At 42.3% G+C, this 18,795-nt stretch overlaps 1 protein-coding gene across 11 annotated transcripts in view; it reads left to right on the forward strand.

Moving 5' to 3' along the window:
- Positions 1-18,795, forward strand: part of Mllt10 (MLLT10 histone lysine methyltransferase DOT1L cofactor) — a 181,121-nt gene continuing 162,326 nt past the window's right edge. For 4 of the 11 annotated variants that reach the window (XM_052729357.1, XM_052729362.1, XM_052729364.1 and 1 more), the window contains exons 1-3: positions 2,159-2,244; positions 2,395-2,554; positions 7,294-7,373. In XM_052729357.1, the coding sequence (XP_052585317.1) occupies positions 2,395-2,554; positions 7,294-7,373 (240 nt within the window). In that variant the 5' untranslated portion in view covers positions 2,159-2,244. Of the gene's footprint in view, positions 1,588-1,940; positions 2,105-2,158; positions 2,245-2,394; positions 2,555-7,293; positions 7,374-16,985; positions 17,163-18,795 lie in introns of those variants that run through there. The other 7 variants (XM_052729367.1, XM_052729370.1, XM_052729359.1 and 4 more) reach the window with 6 other exon arrangements.

The raw sequence follows: 18,795 nt of genomic DNA on the forward strand, positions 1-18,795 counted from the left end.
TCATATAAATGATCATTTTTTTTTGAAAAGAGCAAGTATTTACCTATATTTATTAGGTGTTATAGAATGAGGTAAGGTACTTATCCTTCTTTGCATACAAATTAATTCCATCACAAGAACTAAGCTCCGATGCATTAAAAATAAAATGAATGTATTTTTAAATAATTTAGTGCATTAAGGCTTGATTGCAGTGTTTGGGAAGTTCCACATTGATTTGAACTCAAAATTACTCTACATTAGGAAGCAGAGCATGAATCAGACATTGAACTGATCTCTTTTGTATAAGGGTAAAGATAAAATATTCTGTACAGTTAAGATAAACAAAACAGTATACTGTTTGAAGGTTGCTTTAGATTCAACACTTCATAGTTAAGAGCATCATTAGAGGTCCAGAAATTTATTATTAGCATATCCTCTTCAAAATGTCATTTTACTAATCTGTAGTCACCATTTCTAAATGTATTAAGATTAAAAGAGAACTCTCAATTTTGTATTTTAGAGCACATTTTTTCCCTATCCCAAGCTTTGGTAGACTCCCCATTAATGTAGATACCTCTCATAGCTTTTGAAACATTTGAATATATTTGCCAATAGATGCTTGCATTGTGCTGTGTCTATTGCTATTCTTAGACTTTTAGCACTTATTTTGAAATAGAAAAAGAGCAGCCACATTACCTTTTTTCAATATTTTAAAACTTAAATTATTACATTATCTGGGGAGTGCCTAGAACTTAGGCATTCTAGCATTGAGTAAGTGCATTTTCCAGACTATATAATACTGTTAATTTCTAATAAACCCCTTTGTACCCCCAAGTAATTAACCAAAAGCCATGAAGTTGTCTTGGAACTGTTTGTCATTTAAACAATCTATCCATAATTTCCATTTCATGCTAAACTTTAATGGCTTAACACTTTTTGCTTATTATCAATGTTGAATGTACATAGAGAAAGGAATAGGGAGATAGTATTTTTTTTTTTTTTAGCTAAAAACTACTCAGCATCCAGCTAATTAATCTGCTCACATTGGTCTAATCTATTCTCTATTTGTGTATGAGAGCTCCCATATTTCTCCCACTTAAATGACATCACATTTGCAAAGGTAAATTTGGAGAAACAAGCTAGATGAGAGGAATCCTCAAGCAAAAGTGAGCACCACACTCTGGTGTTATCCTTTGGTGACAGGCTAGAACGTGGGTTCCTTCGTCCTATAGCTGCATTTTCCAGATCACTCCATTAGGTTGCTAATGCCCGCTATCATTTGTATCCCTACCAAGCTATAATGTAGTCTTGGGGCTCCGGCTCAGAGCATAACCCAAACACAAGCTTTTGACCTGTCTGGTGCACTTTCATTTGTCACGGGGGCCAAGGTGGTGCGTAAGTGGGCGGTAGATATGGCAACACTTCCACTGGGTGAACTTTGGGAGGGATCCAGGACGTGAATTTAATGGGAGGTGAAGCTGCGACAGTACTGGGAAGTTAGAGCGGCCAACTGCAGGAAGCCATGCTTCATTACACCCTTCATGGAAGCTGGCACCCTCTCCCAACCATTGTTACCCGCGGGCCAGTTCTCGAGGCACAGGCCTTCAGGTAGGTTCCCAGTGCCACGCGAGACGGACGCCCCCCGGGGGCACCCCCCTTCAGCGACTCCGGCCCCCGCCCGCCGCGGCCTCTGCCCCACGCGCGGCCCGGGGCCCGCGAGGCGAGGGCGGCCCAACGTCCCCGGGCCCCGCGCGCGCCCCGGAGCCCTCCGGTAGACTCACTCCGGCCGCGCCGAGCAGCCGGCTCCGCTCGTCGGTTCCCCCACCTCCGCACACCTCGGCGCCGCCGAGCGGTGCGGGGGAGGGGAAAACCTGGAGGTAGGCTGGGGCCGGGGCACGGACGCGGCGGCGCGCACGCAAGGCCTCGCCTCTCCCGGGGCCGCCTCCCTGACGCCGGCCGCAGGGCGGGCCGGCGCGCACGCCGGGTGACGCTCGGAGGAGGAAGCGCAGCCCCTTCCCCTCCCTCGCCGCCCCGGGCCCAGCGGGAGCCCCCCAGTGCGCCTGTGCGGAGGCCTGCTTGATTATGTGTGCCCTCCTCGGGCGGCGGCGTTAGCGGCCGGGTGGAGGTGGGGAGGGAGGACGCCGCGGAGGAGGAGGAGGAGGAGGAGGAGGAGGCGGTGGCGGGGAGGTGGGGGGGGGGGGAGTCAGCAAGGACATGGCTCCTGACTCCTGTACGGAACGTGAGTGACTGAGCGGCAAAGCCCGAGTGAGCGAGCGGCCGAGCGGGCGGGCGGGCGGGCGTGCGGGGCCGGGGCCGGGCGGAGCGGAGCGGAGCGGGCGGGCGACGGGGCTGCGTGTGGGGAGCGCTGGCTGCCTTGCTCGTGTTTGTTAATGGTCCCCCCCAACTCCCTCTTAGATGGTCTCTAGCGACCGGCCCGTGTCACTGGAGGACGAGGTCTCCCATAGTATGAAGGAAATGATTGGAGGCTGTTGCGTTTGCTCAGACGAGAGAGGCTGGGCCGAGAACCCGCTGGTTTATTGCGACGGGCACGGCTGCAGCGTCGCGGTGCATCAAGGTAAACACCCAACCGCCCGCCGGGCCGAACCGGCCTGCTCCCAACCGTCACTGCCCCCCCCCCCCCTTCCCTCGGCGGCAACTGCCACCGCCGCCCCTCCCCCGGCTCGCCCGCCCGCCCGCCCGCTCGCCCGCCCGCCGGCCGGCCCGCGGCCCCGCCCCGCCCCGTGCGCAGGGCCGCGGGAGCCCGGCGTGGTGGCCGCGGGCGCGGGCCGTGCCTCGGCCTGCGGGAGAAAGTGCGTGTGGCCCCGGGCTGTCATGGGATTCCGCGCTCACTCTCTCAAGTGTCATTTGGTGCCTGGCTGCCTGGCTGCCTGCGTCGGGCCGGGTCTGCGCCTGGGGAGGGTAGGAGCGTGCGACCCGCGCTGGAGTCCCCAGGACGGTGTGGTGGCTTTGGGCACCGGAGGCTTTCTCCTCCCTCCCCCCCCCCCACCTCTCCCCTCCCCTCCCACCTCTCCCCTCCCCTCCCCTCCCCTCCCCTGCCCTGCCAGCTCCCTCTGCCGCAGTGTGTCAGGAGACTTCCTGTGGTCTGGGGCAACCTGCCTCTCCAGGTGGAGGGAGCGAGGGAAGGTGCTGGGCCCTGCTGCACCCCAAGCTCCTTGGCAGAGACCCCGCTCGCTGCTGCCTGCCTGCCACTGGGTGCTTCTGTGAAGACAGTGGAAGGCGCCCATGAGGGAGGGAGTGTCTGGGCTGAGCTGACTTGGGCTGTTGGGGGAAAGCGGGTCAGTGGCTGCAGCACAGCCTGCATGGCTCCAGAGAAGAGTCTTAAGTTTATTTTTGGGTACTATCATTAGAATGCTTTGAATCACACACCCCCCCTCCCCAAATACTGGGGACCTCTCTAAGATATCTTTCTGGTTATTGAAGTTTCTGACCGTCCATTTCAAGTGGTAAAGGGATCCAGGACGAAAGACTAGGTAATAGTTTTGGTGGCTTACTGTGTGGTCATCAGCCTATCCACCCTTCCTATCTCTGAGGCTAACACTGAGTGGTGGAAGTTTTTGTGTTTTTCGATAGGGTCTTTCTATGTAGCCCAGGTACCCAGACATGCAGCAATCCCCTTCATTAGCTCTCAAGTACAGAAATTATAGGTGTGAGCCTAAGGAAGTTGTCATGTAATGAGAAGTGCCCTACCAAAGAGGAGAAAGGGAAATTGGAGCATAAGATGCCAAAGTGAAATTTTTATTTCAGTTTTTATTATTTTGACACAGGGTCTCATCAGCTCTTTCTCATCTGGAATTCAATTAATTTTATAGCCCAGGTTTGCCTTAAGACCCAGAGGGTTTCCTGCTTCTGCCTCCAGGGTACTGGGATTAAAGGCCTATGCCATTACACCCCCAGATTGTTTTGAGTCTCCAGTAGCCCAGGCTATCTTCATGCCTTCCCTGTGCTAGGATTTCAGGCATGCACTACTGTTCTTGGGTTGCACGATCAGGAGGAGGAAACCCAGGGCTTTGTGTAGGATAGGCAAGCACTCTGCCAGTTGAGCCAAAATCTGACCCCAAAGTGCATTCACCCCCTTCCTCCCCAGACATTTCCTCTGTAACAGCACTGGCTGTACTGGAGCTAGATCAGACTGGCCTGAAACTCTCAGAGATCTGCCTGCCTCTGCCTCCCAAATGCTGGGATTAAAAGGCATGCGTCACCACTCCTGGTCCCAAAGTGCATTCTTTTTTTTTTGGTTTTTCGAGACAGGGTTTCTCTGTGTAGCTTTGCGCCTCTCCTGGAACTCACTTGGTAGCCCAGGCTGGCCTCGAACTCACAGAGATCCGCCTGGCTCTGCCTCCCGAGTGCTGGGATTAAAGGCATGCGCCGCCGCAGCCACCACCACCCGGCTCCAAAGTGCATTCTTTAAAGAATCAAGTATAACCGTTTGGGAGGGGCACATTTAGACAAGTAATGATATTGAGACAGTAACTTAAACTTTAAAAGAAACTTAACTGGTTTCTTTTAAAGGAGAAAGTTATACATTGTCCTAGATACTTGAGAGTCTTTTGCAAAAAGGAATGAAAATTTATGTCAGACATACATAATTTCTGTTTTCATTGGCATTTGTGTATGTTACGATCTTTAGTTGGGATAAAAATTAATGGTTATGGCATTCTTGTACATATATCTTGTTTCACTTTGCTCAAATATATTTCGCCAATACCTTTTCCCCTCTGCTTTTCTGTCCGGGGCCAGGGCATATCTCATAAATTGGATCAGAAATTATTTTGTTATGTAATCTTTGCTTGTCAATACAGAAAATGTACATCTAAATATTTTCCCTTCTAGAGGTGCTTAAATAAAAGTGTGTGTTTGGACTCTATGCTGTTTCTTTTTTCTTTTTTGATACAGGGTCTCACGTAGCCCAGGCTGGCCTCAGAATTGGTATGCAGGTCTTGAACTCCAGTTTTTTGACTTTTGACTCCCTAGTGGTGGGATTACAGATGTGTACGATTACCATCAAGTCATTGATGCTATTATTTTTTTTTTACTTAGACTTACACAGGTTTAAAAGAGATTAGCCGAGGCATGGTGGTTTATGCCTGTAATCACAACTCTGGGGAGGGTCAGGCAGGAGGATCTTTTTGAGTTTGAGGACAGCCTAGACTCAGTTAGGACAGCATGTAGTTCAGTTGAAGTAAGTAGTTATCATACACAAGGCCCTGGGTTTAAACCAGTGTGGAATAAACCTAGCATGAAGGCATGTCCCTGTAATCTCAGCACTCAGTAGGGTCAAAGCCTCAAGTCCATCCTAGGGCTTGCGGAGCAAGTTGGAGGTCAACCTGTGCTATGGGACACTCTTGAGTCAAAAAGTTTAGCTCTTAGTATTTAGAAAGTTCTGTTGATTTTATTTTATTGTTTCCCAATATTTTAAGACATTTTCTGCTGAGTAAGATGGAATTGAATGTGTTTATAAGTTCTCAGAAAAGTTTAAAATCTTAACAAATTAAGTATGAACATTAAAACCAACTTTTTCAGCTAGTGAGATGGCTCAGTGGGTGAAAGGCACATGCCACCAGCCTGACCAGTGTGATGGTTGAGACTCATGGTGGGAGGGAGAGAGCCACCTGCTGAAAGTCCTCTGACCTCTGCTGCTCTACTGGCACACTGGCCCCTACAACGGACACAAGAATAAATAAATAGGAAAAACATTTTGTAAGTTGCTAAACCAAACAACAAATCAAACTTTTTTCTCCTTTTCCTTTTGTTTTTTCATGCTGAGGATCAGATTCAGGACTTTGTTCATGCTAGACAAAGTTTTTTTTTTTTTTAATCTGTGAGCTGCTCCAGTAGCCTTCCCCCCCCCCCCCCCCCCCAGACAGATTCTCACTGTGTAACCCAATCCGGCCTGAACTTGAGGTCCTCTGTTTCAACTTCCTGAGTGCTGGGAGTACACCTTGCCCAGTTGAAAACAAAACAACCCCGTCCCCTTATAAACAAGGAGACTGGGCCAGTGACATGGTCTAGTTATAAGGAACTTCTTGCTAAGCCTTGAAATCAACTGTTGGACCCATATAGTGGAAGGAGAGAACAAATTCCTGGAAATTGACATACACATGTATATACAATAAATAAAATATATTCTAAAATATTTTTAAAAAATGAGGCTGTGAATTAGGTAGGTGAGAATGAGAATACTTGTGGTATGCAAATTATATAAAGTTTTTTTTATGACAGTTGTATTGAAATACAATTACATACTGTGCAGTTCACCTGTTTGGAGTGTGTATAATCCAGTGGTTTTTGATATATTCATAGAGTTGTGCAAACACTACCACAGTTTGTTTTAGATCCTTTTCATCACCCTAATAAAAAGCTTGGATCCATTAGAAGTCACTTCTTGTTTCTACCTGATTCTCATATACCTAGATTACCACAACTTTGTCTATTTATTTGCCTTTTTTGGATATTTCACATAATTTTTTTTAAGTGCTGGGGATTAGACTCAGGACCTTGAACATGCTATGCAGAGTGCTGTACCATAAACTATCACTTTAGTATCGAATAACCTGGGCTGGCTTTGAATTTGCTGTGTGGTAAAGGTTGGCCTCCATTTCCTGAGTGCTGACATTACAGGCTTGCTGGAGATAAGCCACAACCCTAGCAGCCCACAAGTATTTCACTGTGGCATATTTTCTTTTGTATCTGTTGCTTGTCTTAGTCTTATTATTTTGTTCTTAATCTCTGTTTTTGTTGTTTCATTCATTTGTGTGCTTATAGTCCCAGCACTTTAAGAGGCTGAGTCAGTGAAATCCTACCTCAAAGCAACAGGAAACACTTGGTACTTAAACTATAGGGCAAGGAATGAATCAATGAATTTCTGATTTATTCTTTACATAAACTTGTGCTAAGTTTACATAATCACTGAAAAACAATATCCCAACATGCAATTAAAAAAACCTAACATTTGTAGCATTTTGACTTATTTGAAAATAGAGTTTCTGTGTAGTTCAGAGTGACTTGAAACTTAGAATCATCTTGGTTTAGCCTCTATAGAGTTTTGTGATTACATTTATGTACTGTCATACCAAACACTTTTTGGACATTAGTGGAAATAACTCAGAAGGTTGAATTTTTAAATTTTATTGTTATAGTTTTACTTATTAATTAAATGTACACTCAACATTATATAAAATAATTTATAAAGCAAGGTGTTGAATAGTGAGAAGTAGTTGGTAGGGTTAAAAAGATCTTTTTCTTAGTTTTCAAATATAAATGTTTTCAAATTCAAACAATTTTGTTTCCCCACAGCTTGCTATGGCATTGTTCAAGTACCTACTGGACCATGGTTTTGCAGGAAATGTGAATCTCAGGAGAGAGCAGCCAGAGTGGTAAGGACTGTTTATCAAAAATATTAAAAAAAACTTAAGTAGGTTAGGATGCCAGATATTAAATATTGACTTCAAGCTTTAAACTGATTTTGTAAAATCTGAAAAATTAAGTTGTGTGTGTGTGTATATGTGTGTGTGTATGTATGTTGTGTGTGTGTATGTGTGTATGTATAAGTGTCTAAGTGTCACAGGGTACTTTGAAAAGTAGAGGTAAGAAATGATATTCAGGACTGAGGATTAAATTCAGGTCCTCTTACGTGTTAGGAAAACACTATACCTCTGAACGGTATTTTCAGCGCTCTACCCAGGATCTCTTTACTAGAGCTGGCTTGCTGGTGTTTCTGTTAGATTTAATAAGTATGGGGGAAAATCTTAGGGCTTTAGTGACTGTCATTTTACTATATTTGTGGTGTGTAGTTTAACTTTCAGTACTCTTTGTTTTCACATGGTAACAATTTTGACAAGCAGCAGAGGGTTTCTGTTTTCTGTTTTTTTAAACTTGTCATCGTCTTTGTGAGCACTTTGGTGACTTTTTGGGAAATGAGAGAGGTTCGGCTTGAAGTTAGAAAACAGACATTTCAACCTCTTTTCTTAGGCATATAGCAAAAGTAGAAGTTTTATTTTTGCCTTGGGTGGTTCTAGGTGAGTAGCCCTTATGGCCCGGTAGCTTATATAAGATAGTGAATCTCAGTTGATTGTATGTGAAAATCCAGTGTAGCAGAATTATAGCTAATTATTGTAATGTTAAAATAATAGGACTTAGCAAATGGAAGATGAAGTCAATCATGCACATTTCAAGACTTTGAGGGAATGTAGTTCAGTTGGTAGAAAGCTTGCTTAGTGTGCATGAGGGGCCCTAAGTTCCACCCCAGTACTGCATGAAAGTGGGTGTGGTGTCATATACATCTGTAATCCTAATGCTCAGGAAGTGAAGGTAGGGGATCAAAAGTTAATAGTCTTCCTTGGCTATATAGTGAGTTCTAGTTTGAGACTAATCTGGGCTTCAAAAGTTTGTGTGTGTGTGTGGAGAAACTTGAAATATGGAAAGTCTACTTGTTGACTTTTTCTCTGTGTTGGATGTTATGTTTAGGGTGGTTTCTAAGCAAATGAAATTAGCTTGAATTACCAGATTCTCAGTAACACTAATGTGAAATGAGGAGGACAAGGTAGAAGCATTAAATACATGAGAGGAAAAGTACTGGTTGGGATGTGGGGGGATGCCTCAAATACTAGTCATTTTTATCCCTTTGTTTTATGGAAGTGGTCAGAATGTCACGGTAAATATGGTAGCTATATTGGGAGCATGTTTTATTTCAATTTATTTAAATTGGTGGGATGTGGGAAACCATTAAAAAAGAGGTATAGTCTTTTAAATTCCTGTAGTGACAGTAATGAGACAGAAGTCCGATTCTAAGCTTGTATGAACAAAACAGAGTATCTTTTATTGTAAGGATATAGGAACCAAGAGTCTTAATATGGACAGAACTTGAGCTAGTCCTGTTATCTCTTCTGCAGTACCTTCCTTCTTTATCTTTGTGAAAATTATTGACTAGGAGTTAACCTCTCCAAGAGTTTAACTATGTTCCAGATACTGTACTAAATGTTTTACAACAATTACTTCATTGAATTGTCAAATTCCTGAAGTAGTTCTCATTTTATGGATTAGAAAGCTATAGTTTTAAGGGAAATACATATCTAGAATTGCAATCTAGGCAGCCATTAAGTTATTTTCTACCTTCTTATATTGCCTCCTGTGGAGAGGGATGACTATTTCTCAGCTCCTCTTTTCACCTTTCTGTCTCTCCCAATCTCTTTTTGAGACAGGTCTTTAACTTACTATGGAGACCAGGCTGGCTTGCCTCAAACTATTAACCTCTTGTCTCAACCTCTTGTGTGCTGAGATTGGTGAGGGCTGCCATACCTAGGTAGCTTATGGCTTTTAAAAAAAAAATCTTTTGGAATTCAAAAAAAAAAAAAATAGGGGTGTGTGTCTGTGTGTCTGTGTCTGTGCGTGTGCACTTGAAAAAGAGTGTGAGTTAGAGGACAGCCGTTTTATCAGTCCCCACCTTTCAAGTTCTTTAAGATGGTCTTGGTGAATCATGGTGGCAAATGGCTTTAATTTCAGCATTCAGGAGGCAGAAGCAGTCTGGTCAATACAGCAAGTTCCAGGATAGTCAGGATTACATTGACCTTGTCTCAAAAATGTAAAAATAAAAGATAAAAGAGAGAGAGAGAGTCTCTTTTACTCTGCATAAACAAGTGAGCTGGCCTGTGAGCAGATGTCCCAGCTCTACCTCTGTAGAGGCTTGCTGGGCTTACAGGTGCTTGTACTACTGAGTCTGCCTTTTCCATGGGTTCTGGGCATCTGAACTCAGGTGGTCAGGGCTGATGTGTGGTACTGGTGACAAGTTCTTATATACACAGGTTGTCTCTCCAACCTGTACCTCCTGTCCTAAGAGCCTAAAATCTCAATCTGAATCTGATATTCTTTTGGTTAAAATTGCCCTGGACTGGTTTGACTTAGATATGGTGCCTACCTCTAGGCCTCTTTAAGATCAGATCAAGTTGCTCAAATACAGTTAGGGAATTCTTGATCAGAAATGGCTTTCTCACTTGCCAGAAAAGAGTTATAAGCTGGTTTTAAGAACTTTGACAGATATGGTATAGTAATGATCCAGAAAGATAAAGCAGCATTTTCAGAAAACTGTTTTTTGTTTTCAAGACAAGGTTTTGCTGTGTAGCTTTGGAGCCTGTCCTGGAACTTGCTCTGTAGACCAGGCTGGCCTCGAACTCACAGAGATCCGCCTACCACTGCCTCCCATGTGCTGGGATTAAAGACATTTGCTACCACTGCCTGGCCAAGAAAACAGTTTTTGTTGGATAGTATGTAGAATGCATTTAAAAGGTGAGATTAGAAAAAGGTACAGGATGATACTCTCAGAGATGAAGGACGACCTTAAAGAGAGGACATTGAAATCCACTGGGAACACCTTAAAAGGAAGAGTGATGGGTGACTGAGTGACATCGCAGTTAGTTACTCTAGAGTGACTTTACCATCGTTAATAACAATTATGTAGGAAGTATGGCTCAGTGGGTAGAATGTGTACTTCAAAGCCCAAGGCCCTAGGAACAAGCAAAAGTTTCTCAGAGTAATAGTGATTGAAGAAGAGGTGATAGAAGAGAGGACAAATGAAAGCCCTGAGATGGCTCAGTGGGTAAGGGAACTTGTCACCAAGACCACCAACCTAAGTTTGACCCTGGGAACATACATGCCACAAGTTGTTCTCTGACCTCCACTCACATTCCAAGTCATACCTCCAAATAAAACAACAAAAAACAAAACCAAATAAATGTAACCTTAAAAAAAAGACCTGGAGTTTTTATCATGGTGAAACATGTGCATAATCCCAGCATTCTAGAGGTAGGGAGAGGATTTTGAGTTGGAGGGTAGCTTGGGATGCTGTCTCAAAAAAAAAAAAAAAAAAGGAAAAGAAAAATCGAAATGTCAAACATGGTGGCTTATGCCGGCACTTGGGAGGCTGAGGTAGGAGGGTTGCTATGAGTTTGAGGTTAGTCTGAATTGCATAGTGGTTTCTAGGCCAGACTGGTCTCTGTAGAGTGAGACCCTGTTTCAAAACCAACAAAACAACAATAAAATCTCCCCCCCAAAAAACCAAAAGACCCCAGTCAGACAACAAAAAACCAAAACATACAAGCAAAACTTCCCCAGTCAGACAACAACCAAAAAAACAAAACATACAAGCAAAACTCCCTTATTGTATAACTGAGGGTGGCCTTAAATTTCTTAAAATTTTTTAAATTAAAAAAAAAAAAAAAAAAGAAAATGTATGTGTTGTCCCTGAAAAGGCCCTGGGGCTGGAGTTAAGGTGTTTGAGCTGCATGAGAACTGAACATGAGGGTCCTCTGCAAGAACAGTGTGCATTCTTAAACCAGTACTGTTCCCACTGATGACTAAGCCCATCTCTCCAGTTACCTAAAATAAAAAAATATTTCTGTTATTGAAACAAGGTCTCACATAGCCCAAGCTAACTGAAAACTCATTGTATAACTGAGGATGACCTTGAACTTCTAATCATCCTTTCTCTGCCTCCCAAGTGCTGGGATTACAGGCCTTCACTTATTCCAGTTTTATAATTTATTTTTTATTATCTGTGTTTGTGGCCTCTGTGGACTTGGAAATTAGATTTCCTGTAGCTAAAAGTTACAGCCCATGAGCTTGTTGTGGATACTGAGAACGAGACTGTTCCTCTAAGACCAGTACATCACTAAGCCATCTTTCCAGCCCCTAACAGATTATTAATAGGCAAATTTATTTCCTGCACTCAGTTATTGAGACTGTTTTCATCACTCTCCCAAAAGAAAAAAAGAAATTAAAAGATTTAAGTTGATATTTTTATTTTATTCTTCACAGTCTGAATTAATTTTTATAAACTTACTCTCTTTTAGACCACGTTTCAGTAGTCATATTATCATATGTACACATCTATGAGTATGTATAATTTGTATTATTTTACAGGAATAGCAGCCTATGTATTAGATTAAAAGATGCTGATGATTAAACCCAAGGACTTGGACATACTAAGCAAACCCTTAACCAGTGAGCCAAAGCTGCAGTCCTGCCCATGCTGGACTATATGGGCCCTTGGTCCTCCTAAGTAGTTGTGACTGTAGACACAGTGATGCTGTACTTTGTTCATTCTTCTTCTCTTGTTCTGGGATTGAATCCAGGTCCTCACTGTTTTACCCTTAAGCTATACTCCAGCCCATTTGCCTTTATTTTGAAGTTATTTGGTATACATGTGTTTAGCATTTTCATTTTTGTGCTTTTGTGTGTTAGTTTGAATTCTAGAATAATAGCTATTTAGCTGGAAGTAAGATTTCATTCTAGTCTGCTTTCTGGTATGTTTGAATAGACAGTTGACAGCTTGTTCTCTTCAGGCTTGGCCTTCTTTTTTCATCCAAGGAGCAATGTTCTTTTACTTCAGAATATGTTCTTTTCTAGAAGAAAAGTATGATGGCTGACACCTGTAGCCTCAGCACTTTGGAGGCTGAGGCAGGAGGATTGAGGTCAGGTAGCATTACATAGTGAGTACCTTGGGTTACAGAGTGAGACCCTGAACTCAAAAAGGAAAAAAATGTACTATCTTCCTTGTCTTCAAATACTGTCAACTCATTCAGTTTTCTTCTCTAACTATGATTTAGGTGTGTGAGACTTTCATTCTGTTTTTCATGTCTTCTATTTGTTTTGTGTGTGTGCTTATATTATGGAAACTAGCTGTCTTCATATTTATGCTTATTGTTTATCTAATGAGTTAAAAAATTTCAGCCTAAACTGGGCGGTGTTGGTGCACCCCTTTAATCCCAGCACTCTGGAGGCAGAGGCAGGAGGATCTCTGTGAGTTCAAGGCCAGCCTGGTCTACAGAGCAAGTCCAGCCAGGACTGTTATACAGAGAAACCCTGTCTGTGGGGAAAAGAAACCAAAACAAAAACCAAAAAGGTTTCACCCTAAACCATCTGTAGATCACTACCCATTTTCATTCATGCTTTTGAGAAGATGGGTTCATTGATTCATTTTTAGTTTTGACTTTGTATTTTATTTCGTGGTATTTCCTCCCCCCTCCCCCACTTCAAGACAGGATTTCTCTGTGTAACAGCCCTGGCTTTCCTGGAACTTGTTTTGTAGACCAGGCTGGCCTTGAATTCATAGAGGAGATCCTGCCTCTGCCTTCCAAGTGCTGGGATTAAAGGTATGCACCACCACACCTGATATAGTATTTTTATTGTTTGTGTGTGAAAGTTCGGAAATGCATATGTATTGTCTGTGCATCAGGTATATGCAGTGCCCATGGAGACCAGATGATGATGGCATTGTATCCTCTGGGACTGGAGTTTCAGACTGTTGTGAGCTGGCATGTGGGTGCTGGGAAATGCACCTGGGTCATCCCCCCCTACCCCCCACCCCCAAATAGGGTTTCTCTTTGTGGCCCTGGCTGCCCTAGAACTTGCTTTGTAGACCAGGCTGGCCTCGAATTCAGAGATCCACCTGCCTCTGCCTCCCACATGCTGGGATTAAAGGTGTCCACCACCATGCTCTGCTCCATTTTTTCTTTAACCAGTTTGTTTTTATTTGTATATGTGTGTGCGTGCTTGTCTCTTGTGCATATGTAGATGTTGGAAGACAGCTTGAAGTTCCTTCCTTCTCTCCTTACACTATATTGGTACCTCAGATTGTCAGGATTGGCAGCAAGTACATTTACCCTTGGAGCCATTATTATGGCCCTAAATTAAAAAAAAAAAAAAAAAATTTCCTCTTAAAACCCAAGCTAAATCTTTGTGTATTTTGTAATTGCTCCTCTTATAATTCTATATGGTTAGGCTGGATGTGGTGGCCCATACCTTTAATCCTGGCTCTCAGGAGGCAGTTTGAGGCCTGCCTGATCAACATAATGAGCTCCAGGAAAGCCAGGACTACATAGACTCTGTCTCAAAAAAAAAAACAAAACAAAACCAAAACAAACCAGAAAAAGATCTATATAGTTAATCTTCATGGTAGTCTATAAATTGAATTTTCTTTTTCCTTTTTTTTTTCCCCCCCAAGACTGGGTTTCTCTGTGAAACAGTCCTGGCTGTCCTGTAACTCACTCTGTAGACCAGGCTGGCCTCGAACTCACAGAGATCCACCTGCCTCTGCCTCCAGAGTGCTGGGATCAAAGGCGTGCGCCACTGCTGCCAGGCAGAATGAGCTTTCTTTTTAGCATCTTTTTCATTTTTCTCTCCTTTCCATCACTTTGGTCTTCCCTTTGTATGTGTGTGAGCTGCTGCAAAGTGAACCCAGGACCTCTTGCATATTTAGCCTATGCTGCCTTTCTTGTCTCACTCTGTAACCCGTGTTCATGTGAAGTCACTATATGATCTAGACTAGTCTTGACTTTGGAGGCCATCTTCTTCCTCTGTCTCCCAAGTACTAAGATTATAGCCATGTACTGTCAGTTTCTAATTATTTGTGAATGTTCTTTCAGAATTTAATACCCTCTTCTCCAAATGCTAGGGATTGAACTCAGACTCTCTCCCATGTAAGGCATGTTCTCTATCAGTGAACTTCATCTGCAACCAGGATTTTAATATTTTTTTCTTTTTCTTTTTCCTTTTTTTTTTTTCTCTCCAGAGAGAGTTTCTCTGTGTTAATAGCCCTGGCTGCCCTGGAACACATTGTAGACCAGGTTGGCCTTAAACTGGCAGAGATCTGCCTCCCAGTGCTGAGATCCAAGGGTGTGTGTACCACACCTGGCTAATATTTTCTTCTTATCCAGGTTAATTCTGATACTGTAATACTAGTTTACTTTTTTTTTTAGTGATTATTCTGGACACACAATCTTTTTTCCCTTGGTTTTTGGAGACAGGGTTTCTTTGTGTAGCTCTGGTTGTCCTGGAACTCCCTCTGTAGACCAGGCTAGCCTCCATCCACCTGCCTTTGTCTCCCAAGTGCTGGGATTAAAGGCGTGCACCACCCTGCCTGACCTGGCACACATTCTTCTAAGTTGTTAACTCATGTTAGGAAAAATTAGTTCAGGTCAGAGAAATGTTTTTGGATTATATCTTTGATAATTTCCTCATTTTTTTATATTCATAATTTGAGGTGTTTTTTTTTGGTATGCTTTTGAGTTTGGGCCTTGGATCCTCTGTTATTAATTGATCTTAATTTTTATTTAGTATTTTGTATTTAACTTTCAGTTTTTCTTTTTTTTAGAAGAAGAAGCCCTTTATTTATTTATTTATTTGTTTGTTTGTTTGTTTATTTATTTATTTATTATGCATACAGGAGAGGGTGCCAGATCTCATTACAGATGGTAGTGAGCCACCATGTGGGTGCTAGGAATTGAACTCAGGACCTCTGGAAGAGCAGTCAGTGCTGTTAACCTCTGAGCCATCTCTCCAGCCCCCAGTTTTTCTTTTGTTATTTTCATGTGATAGTTTACTTTGTTTTTTTAATTCTTTAATATAATCATTTGAAGTTCTGTTGAGGTTTTGCTTTGTTTTAATTTTCTGAAATACTGTTTTGTTCCTAGGCTTCCATTTAGTTCTTCATTTTTAGTATGATCTCACTGTTCTGTCTCAGCTGTCCTGTCTTGTGGTCTAGGTTTACTTACCTTTCTCTTTTAAAAGACAGGGACTTACAATATAGTACTTGCTGGCCTCCAACTCCTTACATAGATCAGGCTGGTCTTGAACTGCCTCTGTTTCATGAGTGCTGGTGTTGCAGGTGTATGCCACCGTCCCTGGTACCTGCCTCGATTTCTTTTGGTTTACTATCTCCAGAAAATTCACCATTGTAGTTTCTTTGTAGAGAAGAAAGATAGTTACCTGGTAGTGTGTAGTGGAGAGATGAAATTGATTTGATTGCTTTTCCAGTTACATCTAGCTCTTCCTGATTTCACCCTTACTAGAAAACACTTGTATATTCATGGCCTCTCACTGTACACATGAATTCCTCCATCCTGCGTTGGCTGGGATCTAGTTTCTCCTGTTTTCCAAACTATGTAACACATGGTGAATTAATTTTGGAATTGTCTTATTTATGGTTTATGCAGTCTGTAGGTTTTCTTGTTTTGGTGCTGGTCGAGTCCAGTGCCTGTTACATGCTAAGCACACACTGCTACAGAGCTACACCCTATTCTCCTTGGAAGTTCTTTACCTCTTATCTGTCCTTTTTAATGTCTAGAATTTTAGAGCTATTTTTTTGCTTTTTATATTTGTGGCTTCATGCCTTTGTATCTCACTATTGTTACCCAATAGATACTTGAGGGAGAGAGAAGATAGCTTTTAAATGAAATGAACTACCTGCACTACTTTTTCAATTGTTTTCCAACTTGAAATTCTCCTGCCTCAGCCTTCTGAGTACTGATACTATAGGCATATGCTGCCATGTCAGGCTTTTTTTGAGGTCTTGCTTTAGAAGGTAGTAGCTAATGGCTTCTATCTTCAATTTGTCAGTTTTTACTTGATTTTTCCTACTCACAAAAGATTGGAATCTTCCCTTTGGTTCTGCTTTCCTTTTATATGTTCACCATTGATCTTTTCCCCTTCATTGGCAAACTTCGTGGAAGAATAAACAGTAGTTTACTTTGTCAGCTCTCTGCCATATTCTCTTAGCTTAATGATTGAGAAATAACTACTTGTCATTATAACTGAGAGCATTTGCAATCTGCCTTTGCTGTTCACACTTTCATCATGGGCACTGCCTACCTATATTATCCCTGTTTCCTTTTGGTGACCATTAAATAAAGTTCCCTGCCTAAGAAGATCTTTACTTAGGATCAGAAAAAAAAAAAAAACAATCAACCTTGGAAATTTCCTTCTTTTTGTTAGATAAGTGAAACACTTTGTGTTTTTCTTTTGTCTTCGATACTAGGCAGCCCAGAATCAAATCTGGTCTTTAGGTGCATCAGTCACATTAATCTTAGTATATTTGTTTTCTCTTCCTCTTTTCATTGGGGTTAGGACTTCACTTCTTATCTCTGCTTCTCTGCATGTTGATTTCATTCTCTTATACTACAGACTCTCTACTACATGAGGCTGGAACCATGACTGCTGGCAGCTCTTGACTTTCATCTTCCCAGCCCCTTCTACCAGGAAAAAGGGGCTCTTTTGAAGAATTCTGAGAAGGACTCTGACCTGTCTTGGATCATGTACCCACCATCCCTCTGGCTGGAATGGGGAGGGTTCTATGAATTGCAGCCCTCACTAGAGCTACATAGTTGGAGTCAGGGGTAAGAGCAGTTCCCTGATTCTGGTGGGTGGGTGCTGTTTGAAGAAAGGGAATATTATGAACAGATGAACACTAGATGGCTTATAATTCTGGCTTTTAATACTTTATTATTATTATTATATAGGTCCTTTACTACCTTAAGTACTTTTCTGAAAATTTAAGCCTAAGTACATAGAATATTATAAATATGTTTGTTTATCCTTCAAACTACTATATTTGGCTTTTAATTCTTCCACGAGTTATTTTGCTGTTATTATAATGACCAAATCTAATTTTTTTTCATTAATTTGATTCTACTTGATTGATTTTTGACATTTAAACCATTTTGCCAAGCTAGGTGTGGTGATACAGATTAATAATCCTAGCACTTGGGAGGTGGAAACATGAAGATCAGAAGTGTGAAGCCCAGCCTCCATGCTACATGAGACCTGGTTAAGAACCCCAGACAACAAAATTAGAGCTCCAGAGATCGTTCAAGTTTCTTCATGACTTCCTTTTTTTTTTTAAAAAAGATTTATTTATTATGTATACAGTATTCTGTTTGCATGTATCCCTGCAGGCCAGAAGAGGGAGCCAGATCTCATTACAGATGATTGTGAGCCACCATGTGGGTGCTGGGAATTGAACTCAGGACCTCTGGAAGAGCAGCTGGTGTTCTTAACCTCTGAGCCATCTCTCCAGCCCCTCTTCATGACTTTCTAAACACTACTAGTTTGTTTGTTTGTTTGTTTGGTTTTTGTTTTTTGAGACAGGGTTTCTCATTGTAGCCCTGGCTGTCCTGGAACTTGCTCTGTAGACCAGGCTGGCCTTAAACTCACAGAGATCCACCTGCCTGTGCCTCCCGAGTGCTGGGGTTGTGTGCCACCACTGCCCTGCTGTTACTTTGTTTTTACCCCAGGTGTTTGAACAGTGCTGTTTTGATTCCTCTTGACACTATTTTCTTACTGTAAAATTTAAGTGATGCGATTGCTCTTCTTGCTTGTTTATTTGATGATCTCATTCATGGGGACAGTATTGTTAATTTTTCTCCTTCTGGTATGATTGCCGTGAGGCTCTAAGCCCTGTTTTGTTTTGTTTTTTTCCTAGATTATTGCAATAGCTTTATTTGGTTACTTAATGTTTTTTTTACATTTTGTGTGTTGGGTGGGTATGTGCCTGTGAATGCAGGTGCCCATCAAGGTCAGTTCCTGTAGCTGAAATTACAGGCAGTATGACATGAGTGAGTGCTGAGAACTGAATGTAGGTCTGTTGCAAGTGAACAGCCATCTCACTAGCCCCACCCCTTAAGTTTTCATATTTTTGTAGTGTGATACAATTGACATTGTATAAAAAATAAAATGTCAGGGTTGGGGATTTAGCTCAGTGGTAGAGTGCTTGCCTAGCAAGTGCAAGGCCCTGGCTTTGGTCCTTAGCTCCGGAAAAAAAAGAAAAAAGAAAACGTTAAAATATAAAAAAAATAGGGCTGGAGAGATGGCTCAGCCGTTAAAGGCTAGGCTCACAACCAAAATTATAAAATAATAAAACGTTAAAAGCAAAAAAAAAAAATGGCAAAAAAGTTCTCCTCCTCCTAAGGCCTAGGGGTATGGTTCAGTGGTAGTGTTTACTTAGCATCAGATGGGAATCCTTGGATTCAA

Source organism: Peromyscus californicus, unplaced genomic scaffold, assembly GCF_007827085.1.
Source record: "Peromyscus californicus insignis strain IS unplaced genomic scaffold, ASM782708v3 Scaffold_8__1_contigs__length_139910024, whole genome shotgun sequence".
In the NCBI taxonomy this organism is placed as follows: Eukaryota; Metazoa; Chordata; class Mammalia; order Rodentia; family Cricetidae; genus Peromyscus; species Peromyscus californicus.